Genomic DNA, 15,691 nt, shown 5'->3' with positions numbered 1-15,691 from the left:
TATCACGAGTTTGCATATAATAGAAAAATTAAAAAAAAATATATATATACGTTTTTTTTGGCATTTAATTTTTTTATTTACAATACTTTTATTCTAGCAAAGTTTTCATTCTACGAAAGATTTAAATAAAGCTTAATCCGTATCCACTTCTTCTATAGAAATATCAGATTCGTCGTCTATCGTGATCGCAGAATGCCTCGATGCATCTTTCGCAGATTTCAGGTCTCCTATCCTAAGTATATAACTTATCGTGTATTGATTAAAATCACATCTGTAAAAATATTTTTAATTATACTTCCATGATTATAGCAATGTTTGTATAAATGTATTTAAGAAAATGCAACAACACTTACATTTTACTAAGATCGTCGTATTTCTTTTGCATGTTCTTATGCAGCATTAATAATACTGGCATCTGAAGCGAAGTATTGATCCGTGACCCGTATTTCGTCAAAATTGTTTCTACCCATAAAAGATAGAAATGTATATGCCTCGTTGATTCCAATTCGGCCGCTATAAATTTCAGGAGCTTCTCGATATAAACGTCTGGCATACTCGTCGTTGTTAATTCAACTGTAATATGGAGAAAACAAATATTATACGTCAAATCATTGTTATTATCGTTACTATCGTTAGTGTATTTAATTATATATATGAACTCACTTTCTTTGTACGGAATGGTTTCTATAACTTGTTGCGTTAATAGCTTCTCATTTAACTTCAATGCCATCATTAATGCTAAAAGGATAATACAGTAATATAGTTTACATTTATTTGTTATTCTCATTATTCCAGTACAAAGATGTCTACCCTTTGCATAGTCGTGTTTGTCAAGTGTTTCTTTGACAGTATCCGGAGTAACTCCAAGCTCCAATTGAAATGGATCGAACATCAATCCAATATCCAAAGAGTATATCAGCAAACCTTCCGTTGTTGCTGCCGCCCATGCTTGACCTGTTTTAGAAAATGTTTAAATACGCGTATTTCAAATAAAAGAAATATTTAACATATCATTTGTTTCTACCTGTGGGAGAGAATTGTAAACACAGTACTCTCACTTCCGGTTTGACTCTCCTGCTTGCCATATCTCCACTTTTGACACCTGGCAATCGCATTGATATGTTTCCGCCTTCACGATGCTCGATTAAAGCTCTATTTCCAAATTCCGACATGTACTTTCTATTTATAACGTCCTGCCAAAATAAGAATTACTTAGAAAATAAAAAAATAGGTTTGGATTATTTTGCAACTGATTCTACATTTAAGCCTAATAAAGGAAAAACTTAAAATATTTTGTATAATATATATTATCGTTACTTACATCCACACCATCCAGAGATCTATTTTGAGTGATCTCATATTTTTTCAACAATATTGATTCTTGAATATTATAAATGCACACGTTCTTGGAACGACCACCAGCTAATATACACGTGCCGTCAGCCGAGTAACATAACGTAGTGAAGGCTCTGAAGAATAGGATTTAATAAGTTCGTATCGTTAAGACATACATTTACCGCATAACATTTTCTGCACTTAGTTACTTGGACCTACTCACTTGGACTGCAAATTCTTTTTCGCTGTGATGAGATCTGTTTTGGATCTACCAGCGCCTAAATCGGTTCTGCCCTCGATAAAGCCCGTCTGTCTTGCCGTTTTACACTCAAAAAACGTAATCTGCCCATCCAATGTAGCGACAGCGACTTCTTCTCCGCTTGGTTTATAAGTTACGCACAGCGCATCGGCGGTCAAGCGTATAGTCTCGTGCACGGAACCATTCTCAACCGCATTCCATATTTTCAATGTCTTGTCCCAGGATGCGGATACCATTTCTGTACTGGCGGGACTGGGATTAAATGCCAAGCTTGCAACAGGACCCTCGTGACCACTTAGTATCTAAAATCGAGTATTTTATTTAATACAATTCAATCTTCTCAATACTAAAAATTAAAATTGTGCATGTCAATGTTCGAGGACAAACAAAATTACACGCACCTCTAAAAGAGTTCCGAGTTTCATGCTCCATAGATACACGTCGAAGAAATCTTGACCACCCGCAGCGAGAAACTCGTCGCTCGCGTCGATCGCCAAGCAGGAGAATTGCACTGGACGTGGCGAGGTGAGAGTACGGAAATTCCTGTATCTCACTAGATCGTACGCCCGCACCGTTCCATCCAACGAGGCAGACGCGACGAATTTACGATTGTGACTGAACAGAACACTGGATATCGATGAAGTATGCTCATGGAACGTAAGCGTACAAAATCCAGTTAACGTATTCCATAGTTTAACTTTCCCGTCGTCACCACCCGTTATAATATATTGGCCGTCGGGACTGTACGCCAAACAGTTCATATTAGTTCGATGCCCTTGCTGTTTCATGGCGTATGTTTCACTTTGCCATTCCCAAACCAGGAGCTGACCAGCGTGAGAGCATCCTATAGCTATCCAATCTCCAGAAGAATTCAACGCGATCGACGAAATACGCTGTCGAGAAATACTGTAAAACCAACCGTTTTAATCTCTAATATCACGTACAATAATAATGTAATAGGATATAAACGTTGAATCATAGTTTTTATGTTACTGCACCTTAATGAATGGATCAAATTGGCGTGTGGCATCTCATACAAGTAAAATGAACCATTGTTAAATCCAATAACCAATATATGAGTATCTTGATGATAAGCAGCTGCAGTAAGTTTCGCATCTTTATATTGCTTGTGAACTTCGTCTGCTAGATAAAAAGTAGCTCGCTTTTTATAACCCAACATTTTCATTCTCTTTTTATTTTCCTCTTTTGTCGAGACTTCTTCTTCTTCTTCTTCTTCTTCATCTTGCGGCAAGTCGTCTAGTAAAATATACGTATTCTTACAAATTACTATTATATAATGTATTATTATAAATTACTATTACATACAGTAGAACTATTATTTCCTATCACCTATGTTCTACTAAGTTTTGTAATTATTTGCAAACAATATCAAATCAACTTCATAAAATAGTAAAGAAATTTTATCACCTGCGTTTAACAGTTTACGTTCAGCATGGGCCTTTTGCTTCTCCGTCTTCTCTATAATTTTGTCTATATCAATGTCATCCTCGCTATCACTATCTTTGGATTTGTCCTTCTTCGAAGGTGGTTCCCATTCAACCCAATCATCCGGTTCAAGCGTACATTCCCAGACGCAAACTCGGCCATTTCTGTAAAAAAAATTCTCAAAAATAAACAAATTCAAATTATCTTACATAAAATATTGCGTACGAAAAAAATTGTTTGTCCAGTAGTAAAAATAATGACACAATAAATTAAAAATGAATATTATTTAAATTTTTTTAACTGCATATCGCTTACTTGCCAATAGTGTACAAATCATATTGCTTTGCTTCGAAGAAACATGCCACAATTACATCGGAATGACCACCTAACGTAACCCATCTAAAGTTCGCCGATTTTTGTAAACTATATATCTTCACTGTAGTATCCTTCGAACCAACTGCTAATAGTTTCGAGTCGAAAGACCAACTGACGCACGTTGTTTCAGCAGTAGCTCCGTGAAACGCACGTTCCATAATAAAAGGATTGTAATCACCCGTTTGTAAGCCTGGCGCATTGAAAACAAAAACTGAAACACAAAAACAATACGTGTTATTTTAAATAATCGTGTTTTGGTAAATACACCTCTATAAGTTTACGGTAGCGAATACTTACCGCCGCCTCCTTTGCAAACTGCAAAGTGCTTTCCATCTGGAGAGAATTTTACACGCTTGGGACGTCCTTTAAATCTGTACTTATGTAAAATCGCTTTGCTTATCAAACTGATGATATGAGCTTCGCCGTCTGCGGATATATTATAAAATTATATTTTCTTTAACACAAACGTTTCTCCATATATATTATTAAATAAATAATTTTAAAGTGTGCGTACAAAAAAATCTTACCTGCGTTAATTGCAACTAACGTACTACCATTTGGCGATACATCAATAGTAGTATAATTATATCTGCTTTCTATAGGAAGCGTCATGGATTTGTTGCTAAAAGAGAATTATTTTTGTATAAAATTTAGTACCAATATAAGTTTCATAAACCTTTTAGACATTTGATTCTTATTAAGATTAATATTTTTATGATTACTTCTTTAGGTCAAAAATTGAGATCCTGTTGCCCACAGGGCTAATAACTGACGATCCATCTCGGGAAAAGAGTAAGTCTCCTTTACGATAAACTGTGCCAAGTAAATTACTGAACTATAAACAAAGAAATAAAAAATATTGTATTGTAATTCTTAAACATACACCTTCTTTATACATAGATATTATTAATATAAAATTTTATACACTGTTTCTATTATAACATATGTTATTTGTCTTATTATCCAGAACGAAATAAACAAGAATATATATAAATAGCAAAACTTATAGGTTAGAAATGCAATAACTTAATAATAACTTGAACTATACGATCTGCAGAAAAATAAAAACTTGTAAATTGCCAGCATTTTTTGAAACAATAAATATTTTACCTTGTATGAGAATTTCATCTTTCCTTTGTTTTTTTATCAAACAAGTATATCTGTCGAATCCACGTGCATCGACATGCACGCGCGTTTACCAAAGATTACGATACATTTTGGACAACTCAGTTCCAAAATTATCCGAACGAGAGCGCTCGGTAACTGTACTTCGCTGCACTCTCGTTGTTCAATAATCTGCATCGATAGCGAAATAAATTTATTATATTAATTTTTAAAAAATTAATAATATACATATTAGAAGAGAATATAATCAAATAAAAATTTATATTAATCGGCAGCCAAAATTATATATTACCAGAGAGAAATCTGAAATCTGAGAGAGGCCAAGGCTATCCCGGCCTTTTTCGTGCGTTGCATTTTCCGACGCGCCGCCTGAGAAAGTGCAACTCAACCGCCGAGCCGCCGCACATCCCCTCCAGCTGGCTAGTTCGAACACGAACCATTAGCACGGACGCAAACCATGTGCGGTTACCGAGCGAAACGACGTAGTTGAGTTGCACTTTCTCAGGCGACGCGTCGGAAAATGCAACACGCGAAAAAGGCCGAGATGGCTTTAGGTTTCTCTCTGATATATAGGTATATATTACAATAATAATTTACCGACGTAAAAAAACCAACTGTCGATAATTTGCGAAGAAAATAACAATTCAAGTTCTCGAAAGTCGACAAAGTACTAGAAAAATATAATCAGAGACAACAGGTGGCACCAGTTGAAATTCTGATGAGAACTGCGATTCCAAGGATTCTAAGAAATTTTTCAAGTCTAAAAGAAACTCGAAATCTCAAAAACTTATAAATTAAAAAAATATAATTAGAAAAGAGATAATTCTAAGTTTCTAAGAATTTCTATTATTTTAAATCTCAAAATTAAAACATGGTGACTCGAGTTTTAAAAAACTGGCAGAGTACAAAGATAACGTAATTACGTAAGAAATAGTTAAATGGCTCAAGTCTATTAAAAAATATTTGCACAGTTATATCGCAATAATTCGATCAAGTCGAAAGTTTCTTCGGTAAATGGCGTAATTAGGTCAGGGCCGCGATACATTTTTAGTGAGAGTTGAATAATACAGCAACGGCTAACGTGTAAAATATAACAACGAGCCCTAGGGTCTGTTATAAAATACAAAGACAAATTATCAGTTATTTATCAGGTAATTTCCTTTCATTTCATTATCTCAGTAATCATATCGATATTACGCCGTTCGCCCTACTCTAGAAATTTCGCGATAGGCAGCGAGTCAGCTGACGCGAACAGTTCAAACGTCCGGTCATGTGCCTACAACGCGTAAAATAGTCGAACTCATTGGAGAAGATCGGCGTTCTCAGGATCGCAATATTGTCGAAGGAACGTCGCGCGATCTCAATTCGCAAAGGACGATTCGCGCGATATTCCGCACCGGGACAGGACAGGACCGTTCAAAAGAATCCGCACGAGTCGGCAAGTCTCGGAGAGCGGAAAACGCATGTCACGCGCTCGCGACGCCGCGCGATGCGCGTCCGACGCGGCCAATCGGCGGCGTCGACGTCAGCCGGCCGGGGATGAGACGGGCGGCGCGATTGGCGGGCGGCGCGAGCTCGCGGCCAATCGCGACCGGGCTGACGCCGACACGCCGCTGTCGCGGCCACCTTCCACCGCGTTGATCGCGCTCGTCACTTATCACATGACCCGCGCCACTGTGGTCCGTACTGACCGTACCCCGGTAGGCCATATTTGACAGTGGGCCACTAGTTTAGCGACGTGAGTGACGCGAAGATCGCTCCCTACGTTCGACGATCCCGGCCGATTCGCGACCGATTCCCGTGCAACCTGTAAATACTCCCGCGATCGACTCGACCGCCAGGACCACCCGACCACAAACCAGGCCACGATGAGTGCCGCCACGGAAAGCGCCCCGGTGTACTCGCCGTTCTTCGGCGTTATGGGCGCCGCCTCTGCCATCGTATTCTCTTGTGAGTTTCATCGACTGTTATTGCTACCCGTCGCATCGCCACCTCGTCATCTCGCTCGCGCTCGCTTCTCGACGATCCCGACGTCGGCGGTCGGCGGTCGGCGGGAACGAGGCAGCCGAGGCGCCTCTTATTGCGTTTCCATGAGCTACGCGCATCAACGTCGACTTGAACGTTGACGTCGCTCGTCGCTCGTCGACGTCGTCGCCGTCGGCACGGAGCGCCGATGCGTCGTCTCACGCCATTTTCTCATGCGGCATAAGAGACGGACGGCGGACGGAAAATTATCGCGTGCGAGTAGCGCGGCGCGCGCGACGATTATCGATCCTCCCCGCGAGAAGAAACGCGGGGGAGAGCTCGTTCGTCTCATTTTCCACGGGGCGGACGCGCGCCGACGGGCGGCGACGTCGTGTCATGTGCCGCGAGACGCGTGACGAGCTTGGCGACGGCGACGTCGTCGTTTTGTTCGCGGCCAGCCGCGATAAGACGACGAGACTCTAGTTATCTTATCGAAAATTAACTCCCGGGCAACTGTTTGATGTCCCCATTCCGCTCTGATAAGCTACTTTTCTCTTTAAATTCCTTCCTTCTCTGTCTCGCTCGCTCGGCCGCCCGCGGGAATTTGGCAATTTCCTAGGAAACGCGGTCCAAGAAATCACGTCGGTCGCGCGGGTCCCCCCCTCGAGGAACCCGTGCTTTATTCGCGAATCAGCGCGGAATAGCTGCGGCCGGACCGGGCGCAGCTATTTCGCAATGCTGACCTCGGACGAGCGGCAGCGGCGGCGCGCCGCGAGAATTTTACGAGCCTCGGAAAAGCGACGAATGGACGGACGGACAGACAGATGGAGAAGCGAGAACAGACGGACGGGAACGGAATACGCGATACGCGCGAGCGGGCGTGCGCCCGCCACCTCGTGCGTGTCACGAGACGCGGCTCCCCGCCACCCGCCCTGCCGCGCCACGCCGAGCCGATCGGTGCTCCTGCACCTTACCTGCACCCTCTGCACCTCGCTCTCTTTCGCGTTATTTTCGCGAAAATGTTATTTATTGACACCACGACGCGAATCGATCTTCCCTCGCGCTTCTTCGCGGCGCCTCTGTTTCGGCTCCGAGAGGTGCGAGGTGTGCGGGTCGCTCTTTCCTCGCGAGGCGAACGCGCTCCCGGCGCGCGTATCGATTTACAATTAATGATTTTCCCGAATTCGCGGTAAACGATGACCCCCGGGGACCGCCGCCGGCGCCGCCGTGAGCGTCGCTTTTACCCGTCGGGAAGATCAATACGAATGCCTTTTCCCGTATGCGCCCTCGGCCTTTCCGCCGACGGGAACGCGAGACGCGAGGGGCAAAGATCGCGATTCTCCTCGGCATTCTTCCCCGAAAAACATCGAGACCGTCGTATAAAATTGATCATCTCCCGAGCAACCTTATACGAGGAGCGAATATGCTTCCGACGCCGACGAAAGCATACAAATTTGATCGCGAACCGATTCGGCGGTCGCGTCCGGCTCGCACGTGTCGCGACCGAGAGAGCCGTCGCTCGCCGATGAAGCTGATCTCTTTATCATCTCTAAAACAACAGTGGCCAGTTAGCTTAACCAGTAGTTAACTCTCACTCTCCGTCTCTATCTAACCTTTGAGTTAAAAAGAGACAGAGAGTGAGAGTTAACTACTGGTTAAGCTAACTGGCCACTGTTGAACTGGGCCTAACGGCGCAGAAAACTTGTCGGAGATAAACCCTGAAATATGAGGAGGAAGGTAGCCCACTTGTTTGATCCACAACGCTTCGGGCAGGCCGGGTATAATCGATCGGCCACGAACGCTCGAGAAGTGTTTATTTATATACGATAAGACGCGCATATGTGCGCGCACGATAAGGTGCGCGGTAACGATTAAATGCCCATAAGATCACGTCTCATGAGGTTCAATTGGAGCAGGACATTAGGGCCGAAGGTACGACGGGAGAGACAGGGAGATAGAAAGAGAAAAGAAAAGAGAATGACACGATCGCCTCTCCCAGCCACGCCCCCCTACTCACGAGATGGGACTTGTGCGATTGTCATGTGACTGCCAACGTGAGAATCATGTGACTGCGATTTCCAGGCTGGGCTGGGTACCCCCGGTGGCCCCGGTGTTATGTTACGAGGACACCTGTGAGGTCCCCCCCCTCCCGTCGCGACTGCGGCGATTCTCGCGCGGGATTGTCGCCGATGCTTCAAAAAGGAACAAAAGGGAAAAAAATGACTCGAAATAATTATTTTCGTCGCTTCCCCGTCGGGACCGTTCCGCGACGAGCTCGATCGATAATTCTCGTAGCACGCTCGGCGAACTGAAACCGCCGAGAGTTATACCGCGCGTCCGGAAAAAATTCGCGACGGCACACGGTTCAAGCTTCATCTTTTCCTTTTTATTCCCCCCTTTTCACGAGGCTCTCGCCCTATGACGTGGAAGTTGATTCATGTCGGTCTTTAAATGAATCCTCGTATCGCGTACGTGTGTCTTGCGAATTAATAGATAATCTCCGTTCGAATGCTTCGCAGAAAGATATCTCGAACGTTTATCGGTAAATTTTTATTAAATTTACGAAACGATGAATGGAGGAAGACGCACGTGATTCAGGGCGTATATATCTCTTTTAAGATAAAGTTCAAATGTTATTATTATAGAATGTTTGTTACATTCCTTTATACTGCGGGGGAGAAAATTTCGAGAGACGATTGTCGGACTATCGTTATATTTAACGTTCTCAATTTAACTAGAGATCTATAAGATTCTCAAGATGTTTTATCTCGTTTGATTATTAATATTCAATTCTGTATGTGGAACTGCGACACTGGTTTATGTGGATACATATGAAGCGGAATATGATTCTTATGCGACTGTGCGAATTATTTATAACGAATTATTTACCTTGTTTTCCAGCTCTGGGAGCAGCGTATGGCACAGCGAAGGCTGGCACGGGAATCGCAGCGATGTCTGTCATGAGGCCAGAATTAATCATGAAATCCATTATTCCCGTTGTCATGGCAGGTATTATTGCCATTTACGGTCTTGTAGTGGCGGTACTCATTGCCGGCACTCTTGGGAGAGCCCCTAATTACGATCTTTATAAGTACGTATCTTTTATATAGCGCAATAACACAAATCTGCTACCGTGACATTTAAAATCTCTGTACACGTGTAAAAAAAAATTGAGCAGCGTTTTACAGTATTGTTATAATTACATTAAACGTTTCATGCTTTGACAAAAGAACGTAAACGACTCTGTAATTAACTGAAATATTTTTCTTTTGTTTGGTAGCGGTTTCACCCACTTGGGTGCTGGGTTAGCGGTAGGCTTCTCCGGTCTGGCAGCCGGATTTGCTATCGGCATCGTGGGCGATGCCGGGGTGAGAGGTACCGCTCAGCAACCTCGTCTCTTCGTCGGCATGATCTTGATTCTGATCTTCGCCGAAGTATTGGGTCTTTACGGCCTGATCGTCGCCATTTACCTGTACACCAAGTAAACGGTCAGTAGCGGCATCCTACTACCTGCCATGGTTCCATACAAGACATGTCGCCTGCAACCAACAGCGCTCCCCGACTATTATGCTACAAAACTTGTTTCGACATATTTTACTTAATCACGTTACTCCATGCATACCTAATCTAAGTACCATCTCGGCTCATCTCTGCGCGCGCCCCCCCTGTAATATCATACTAAAAAAAAAAAAAAGAAAGATTGATCTATTTAGCGTACAGACATTTAACCACGCCATGCATTACTTGTCACACGGATTGCATGATTATATCGAAGGTGTTGCGATGAAGAAGTGCGGCCGGTTTCTTTTCTTGATTTCGCGACACTTACGCGTGATGGCGCATTTCGATGTTGCGACGTATGAAAAAGTGAATGTATAAGCGGGAAAAAAGAACGAAAGAAAGCGTGGAAAACAAAAATCGACAGGGAAATACATATACATATTTAGAGAAAAGATCTCCTGTGTTAATCCCATTGTCGAACATTTCTCTTTCACTGTATAGTAATCATTTATAGCTTAGTACGACATTGAATTACCAGTTAAAGTAATCGGCTCTACTGAGTGTATAAAGGAAAATATGTTATTGATAAAAGAATATTTAGCACAATTACATATATATATATATATATGTATTATATATATATATATATATATATATATATATACACACATATATTATAAATGCAAACCGGCAGGTACGCGACTAGGAATCACACAAAAGAGCAAAAGAAAACTCTAAAGAAACGAAATTATATCATCGGAATAGAAATATGTAAGAGTAAGCGACACGCAAATTGCGCGTGGTAAAACGGCGTAATATAACAGAGAGAAAGGGAGGGAGAGAAAGTGAGAATGTGAGAATGAGAATGTTACTGGACAAGATCTCGTGTGGACGGAGATTGTGCAACTAGAAATTAATAGACGGAGAATGATATGGTGGATGAGACTTTAGTAAAAAGAAAAGAAAAAAAAAGTATGAATGCGAGTAGTTGATCACAGATACACAACAAGATAGTATACTAAGTCAATTGGGAAAGTCTGCTGGATACGACGAAATTTCACTTTTTCACGGTTATTCATGGACAACGATTCGTTGCGCGGTAGACGAGATAGGGAGGGCGGATTGGATGGAAAGAAGAATGTCTAACCGAGTTGTTAAAACCGCAAAGGCCAGCGGTCGACACTCGATTATTCGCACGATTTTAATCCAGTCCCGCATAATTTCTATTACCGAGAGAAAAAAAACGTATGTCAATGGAGTAACAGGTACATGTGAAACTTGCGTAAAACCGATGAAGTATCGTACGTACCAGCAGACACATCAGTACACACATACACAGAAAGTGAGAGTGAGACACAATACCGTATGATAGCGAAATCAATGATCATCTGAGAGAAGTTATATACGCTGATAATGAACATGTAAACGGAGGATAATTTGTACATTCCATATTAAGTTCGTTCAGTACAGGCGAGCGGGCGTTCGGCGACAAAATTCGCGACAAGTAGGTCCGTGCTGCGTCGCGTTTTTCGAAATCAATCGATCGCACATTCACGCACCTCACATGGGGCAGCAGCCGGCAGACGGACCTGTATCGTTCTGGGATGGATTGTCCTTTGGGAGCCGACAATCGTAACCCTTTGTGCGCGCACGACTTTTCGATCGGCTGCTATCACCTCTCTCCCACGGTTATCACGTTCGCGTAGAAAAAAAAAAACCAAAAATATGCAAAACCAGAACGCCCGCTTGCCATTTTCGACTGCGCAGTATTTGTCTACCTAAGAAAGATGCAAACAAGCTCAACGATATAGGTGTATTTTCAGTGAAGAGAGAGAGAAAGAGAAAAGGAATCATCGAATTGACAAGATCTTGCTAGGCGGAAAAAGAATGAAAGGATTTAATAACATTTGTCCGGAAAAACGCTCTCGCTCTGGAAATCCACTTGTATGCATATCCCTCGAGATACCATCGGAAACAATAGTCATTTCGACGTCGTTGGGAACGAAGAACGAGCGTGGAAATTGCAATTTTCCGAAAACTCGCGTCGCTTAAAAAAAATATGAAAAACGAAAAACTATGTACGAGCGAGCCGGGGAGCGGTGGTGGTGGTTCGTTTGCCTCTTCTTGTTTTTAAATCTTGGTTTTCCCTCGCAACGAGGGAACGATCCTCGTCGTCACTTTACGCTCGGGAGAATGCAGACACGCTAGACACGTTTTACCGCCAACTACCCTTCTTCCCACTATTTCTGTCCGTTGTATATTTTAATATATGTACGATATATCGGGAACCGTACCGGAGAGCTAAAGACAAAAAGGAAGAGAGACCGAGAAAGACGAGCCCGGGATTTAGTTATAGTTGTACGCGCGCGTGCGATGTATGTACATACCACCACGATGCTTCACGCTACGATAATTACAAATTTAAGCTAGACCTAGGTAAGGTATTGTTGTATACCAAAACCTCTCGTGTAGCTGAGTGAACGGTAATTAGTCGGGTAATTATGCGAGAGAGAGAGAGAATGAAAAAAAGTGCGAGAGGAAATGCTTGAGAGAGCGAAAGGTAGATGCACCTGGCAGAGGGAGCAGAGAAAGACCGCTGTCACCACCGCTGCCGCCACCCCCCGTTCCCCCTCGCCCTCGAATCCCAAACTCTACTATCTTCCAGTGTTACTGATAGACTCATTGTTGAGCGCGAAAAAGTGATACTGATCGACGATGATTATTTATGTTATAATTCGTCCTCGATGTTACAGAAGAACCGTGTTTAATAAAAATTTCATTTGGACAAAAAGAAGACAAAAAGGACGGTATCCGGCCAGTATTACTCCAACCAGTTCGCGGAGTCTCACCTGAGATCGAGATAAGCGGGTCGAATTCTAACGAGATGCTCCAGATTCGTCGAGGGCTCGTGCGGAACCGGAATTAAAATGCTGAAAAAGAAAAATGGATATATGGAAACGAATTCTACGGTGGAATTAAGTCTGTTTTCGTTCGCTGCGATCCACTCGACGAGTTTTATCGAGGAAGATATCGCTCGGCCTATTAGCTCACCGCCGTTAGAATCCGAGCCGCTTATTCCGGGGCATTGTTTATATTTATTAGCTACATTTATAAATGTGCATTTTTTCCTGTCACTGCCATTCAATCGGGATGAGAGGGAACGACGCGCGCTCGTTTCAATACTTGCATTTCCAATACCGGCACTTACGCATTCAGCTGCGATTCTTTACGCTATATTTATTTTTAACGATACCATCCGATGCAACAAATTGTGTAACGCGAACCCTTTGTTCGGCGGTCAGAAAAAATAAAAAACAAATCGGAAAGATCCTTTCAAGTGCATGAGAAACGTCGGATGAGTTTCACGATGTCTCGATGCTTTGATTTCCCCGAGGATGATAATAAAGCGCGAATCTATCAATCCGATTCTGTAAATATCAAAATATCTGTACCTCTACACCTCGTTCACGCGAGCTTGCGTGAATCGCAGTTGCGTAATCCGCGATCGAAGATTCTAGCAATCCGCAAGCCGTATACGGTAAGTGTTATTCTGACTATTCTGAGTACTTCCTCGTGATCGCGTGACAAAATATCCTGTTGTTCTCTCTGATATCTGATTCGACTGATCGAGTAGCATGAATTCCGATAAGATAAAATGATTCAATCATAGTGGAGATGAGGGGGACATTCCCGCTGCGGCTTGTTACTTTTTTTTCGAAGAGACGTGACAATTATTTTACGCTTAAGGTAGCAACCGTCCCAAGAGTCAATTTTACGGCGCCTCCGAGTCGATGGCCTTCAGAGTAGCAGCACCGGTGTGCCAAAAAAATCTTGGTACGCAATACATTTCTCAAGTATGTAAAAATCTAGACCTTCCTCCGGGTAAGGAAACAACGAAGTTTCGAGCGAAAAAGGATGAAGCGCGATCCGAAAAGGCGATTTCTCATAAACGAAGAAGACTTTTTCTCGCCAAAAACGCTTCTGCCCAAAGACGAGAAGGACTCACGTACGAATCGAACTCCGGATTGGAAGGAGTGTCGGAGCTGCTATGGGATAAGCCAGATCAAGAAGTTACAAGTAAATTTTGTGTGTGTGTGTGTGTGTGTGTGTGTGTGTGTGTGAACAATGTTTCTGTAATGTCTACATATAAAAATTGTACTTTCTCCAATAACAAAGGTGACTGGGCTGAGAGCAAAATCGTAATATTCGACTTGGAAACGAGTGGTCTCTCTCATTCGGATGAAATATGCCAAGTAAGTTTTATCAGAATTATTTGATAGATTACATCATTTTCGCCACGCTGCATGTGTACTTCTTTCAGATCTCTGCAGCTACGGAAACCGAAACCTTCAACGCATATATGGTTCCGAAAAGCATGACGCCTGATGCTGCTGCAATGACTGGCCTTCAAGTACGCGCCGGTGAATTGTACTTGAACGACAAACAGCTAGATACCGTCCCACCGCGCGTAGGCCTGGCCAATTTCATCGAATTCCTGAGAAGTGTCGGAGATAATATCATCTTGGTAGCCCATAATGGATTCCGGTGAGACTCCCTATGGACAATTCAGAAGGTCCGCTGTTTACATTTTTATTTACCAGAGTTATCTATAATTTGCAGATTCGATGCACCCATGATTCTGCGCACTATGCGTAAGTTCGGATTACTCACCGATTTCATGTCCGTGGTCAGAGGATTCGCGGATACGCTGCCGATGTTTCGAAATCTCCTCGTCGAGCGGAGAAAAGAGAAGAAAAAGTTCAGTCAGACTGATCTTGCTCAGGACTTTTTGGGGCCGAGTGCAATCGAAGGAGCACACGACGCCCAAAATGATATTCGAATTTTGAGGCAGCTAATAAATACCATTGGTATTGACGACGAAGCAATTAAAGTCGCGGCCAAAACCACGGAAAATATTGTGAAAGAGCAAGAAAAAATGGTTGAACAGACAAACAAAGCCGCTTTGCAAAGCCTGAAGCCAGGAGTATCCGCAGTAACGATTGCGAAGATGGCGAAAGCTGGTCTTTCACTGGACGTACTTCAGAAAACGTACAGCGATGGAAACGAACATGCGGTAAAGATGCTTCTCGCAGAAGATATTGGAGGCCGACCGCGTATTACGAAGGCCGAGAGAATAATAAAAGCAGTCGTGGAAGAGCTGAAACGTCAAAATGTTACGTAAATCTGCGGGCGGATATGCCGATTTATGCATTTATAATGCTCATCCGTTCCTTTTTGTAGATGATAATAATGTTTTAAATAAACGTAAATTGAAACAATTGATTATTTAGCTGACTTTCAATTAACCCGTGAATGGTCCGTTATTTATTAATATATCGATAATAATAAAAATATGAAAAGAATGTATGTAATTTATTTATAAATTTATTTCAACGAATTTTGTAACAATGCGTGTACCCCATTATTTCTACGAGTACCAATTCTAAAATACAAGCAAGGCAAAATAACATTTCCTCCTTTTCGATTGAATTTTGACAATTACTGAGAAAGGGTTTCAAAACGCATGACAGGGGTGTCAGTCACTATCCCCGTCGGCTAAGATGAGAGACGAGCCCCATAACATGCAATTACAGTGATTAGCCAGCGGCGTTGCCAAGTCTTCCCAACCTCACCTCGACCAAAAAATGTCTGCTCGATTACCGCATTTTCACTAAAATAAACTAA

General features: G+C 42.6%; 3 protein-coding genes across 3 annotated transcripts; 2 read left to right on the top strand and 1 right to left on the bottom strand.

Moving 5' to 3' along the window:
* Positions 1-16: 16 nt before the first annotated feature.
* On the bottom strand, positions 17-4,667 carry LOC143893980 (periodic tryptophan protein 2 homolog). Its single transcript, XM_077399927.1, has 15 exons — positions 4,526-4,667; positions 4,138-4,250; positions 3,943-4,037; positions 3,713-3,841; positions 3,356-3,626; positions 3,023-3,204; positions 2,593-2,851; positions 1,996-2,500; positions 1,559-1,896; positions 1,322-1,469; positions 1,025-1,193; positions 811-954; positions 664-738; positions 354-573; positions 17-271 (listed from the first exon to the last, which is right to left on the bottom strand). Exons 1-15 carry the CDS (start codon positions 4,541-4,543, stop codon positions 133-135), a joined length of 2,805 nt encoding a protein of 934 aa, XP_077256053.1. The 5' UTR covers positions 4,544-4,667; the 3' UTR covers positions 17-132.
* A 1,515-nt stretch (positions 4,668-6,182) lies between these two features.
* On the top strand, positions 6,183-11,730 carry Vha16 (vacuolar H+ ATP synthase 16 kDa proteolipid subunit). Its single transcript, XM_077400096.1, has 3 exons — positions 6,183-6,490; positions 9,407-9,596; positions 9,786-11,730. Exons 1-3 carry the CDS (start codon positions 6,409-6,411, stop codon positions 9,988-9,990), a joined length of 477 nt encoding a protein of 158 aa, XP_077256222.1. The 5' UTR covers positions 6,183-6,408; the 3' UTR covers positions 9,991-11,730.
* Positions 11,731-11,877: 147 nt separating this feature from the next.
* On the top strand, positions 11,878-15,635 carry LOC143894059 (uncharacterized). Its single transcript, XM_077400094.1, has 5 exons — positions 11,878-13,544; positions 13,754-14,083; positions 14,183-14,259; positions 14,328-14,551; positions 14,627-15,635. Exons 2-5 carry the CDS (start codon positions 13,798-13,800, stop codon positions 15,186-15,188), a joined length of 1,149 nt encoding a protein of 382 aa, XP_077256220.1. The 5' UTR covers positions 11,878-13,544; positions 13,754-13,797; the 3' UTR covers positions 15,189-15,635.
* Positions 15,636-15,691: the final 56 nt, after the last annotated feature.

Source organism: Temnothorax americanus, unplaced genomic scaffold (assembly GCF_048541705.1).
Source record: "Temnothorax americanus isolate GAGA-0224 unplaced genomic scaffold, ASM4854170v1 Scaffold13, whole genome shotgun sequence".
NCBI classification, from domain to species: Eukaryota; Metazoa; Arthropoda; class Insecta; order Hymenoptera; family Formicidae; genus Temnothorax; species Temnothorax americanus.
This window is presented reverse-complemented; position numbering and strand designations above follow the sequence as displayed.

What these genes read in the sequence shown, in the direction of transcription:
- LOC143893980 (XM_077399927.1), bottom strand. An exon ending in CAAACACGACTATGCAAAGG is followed by an intron (nt 739 to 810) that starts GTAGACATCTTT and finishes TTATCCTTTTAG; the next exon opens with CATTAATGATGGCATTGAAG. An exon ending in AACCATTCCGTACAAAGAAA is followed by an intron (nt 574 to 663) that starts GTGAGTTCATAT and finishes TCCATATTACAG; the next exon opens with TTGAATTAACAACGACGAGT.
- Vha16 (XM_077400096.1), top strand. Translation starts at nt 6,409, where the DNA reads ATGAGTGCCGCCACGGAAAGCGCCCCGGTGTACTCGCCGTTCTTCGGC. An exon ending in CTCTGCCATCGTATTCTCTT is followed by an intron (nt 6,491 to 9,406) that starts GTGAGTTTCATC and finishes CTTGTTTTCCAG; the next exon opens with CTCTGGGAGCAGCGTATGGC. An exon ending in CCTAATTACGATCTTTATAA is followed by an intron (nt 9,597 to 9,785) that starts GTACGTATCTTT and finishes TTTGTTTGGTAG; the next exon opens with CGGTTTCACCCACTTGGGTG.
- LOC143894059 (XM_077400094.1), top strand. Translation starts at nt 13,798, where the DNA reads ATGGCCTTCAGAGTAGCAGCACCGGTGTGCCAAAAAAATCTTGGTACG. An exon ending in GCCAGATCAAGAAGTTACAA is followed by an intron (nt 14,084 to 14,182) that starts GTAAATTTTGTG and finishes CCAATAACAAAG; the next exon opens with GTGACTGGGCTGAGAGCAAA. An exon ending in GTAGCCCATAATGGATTCCG is followed by an intron (nt 14,552 to 14,626) that starts GTGAGACTCCCT and finishes TATAATTTGCAG; the next exon opens with ATTCGATGCACCCATGATTC.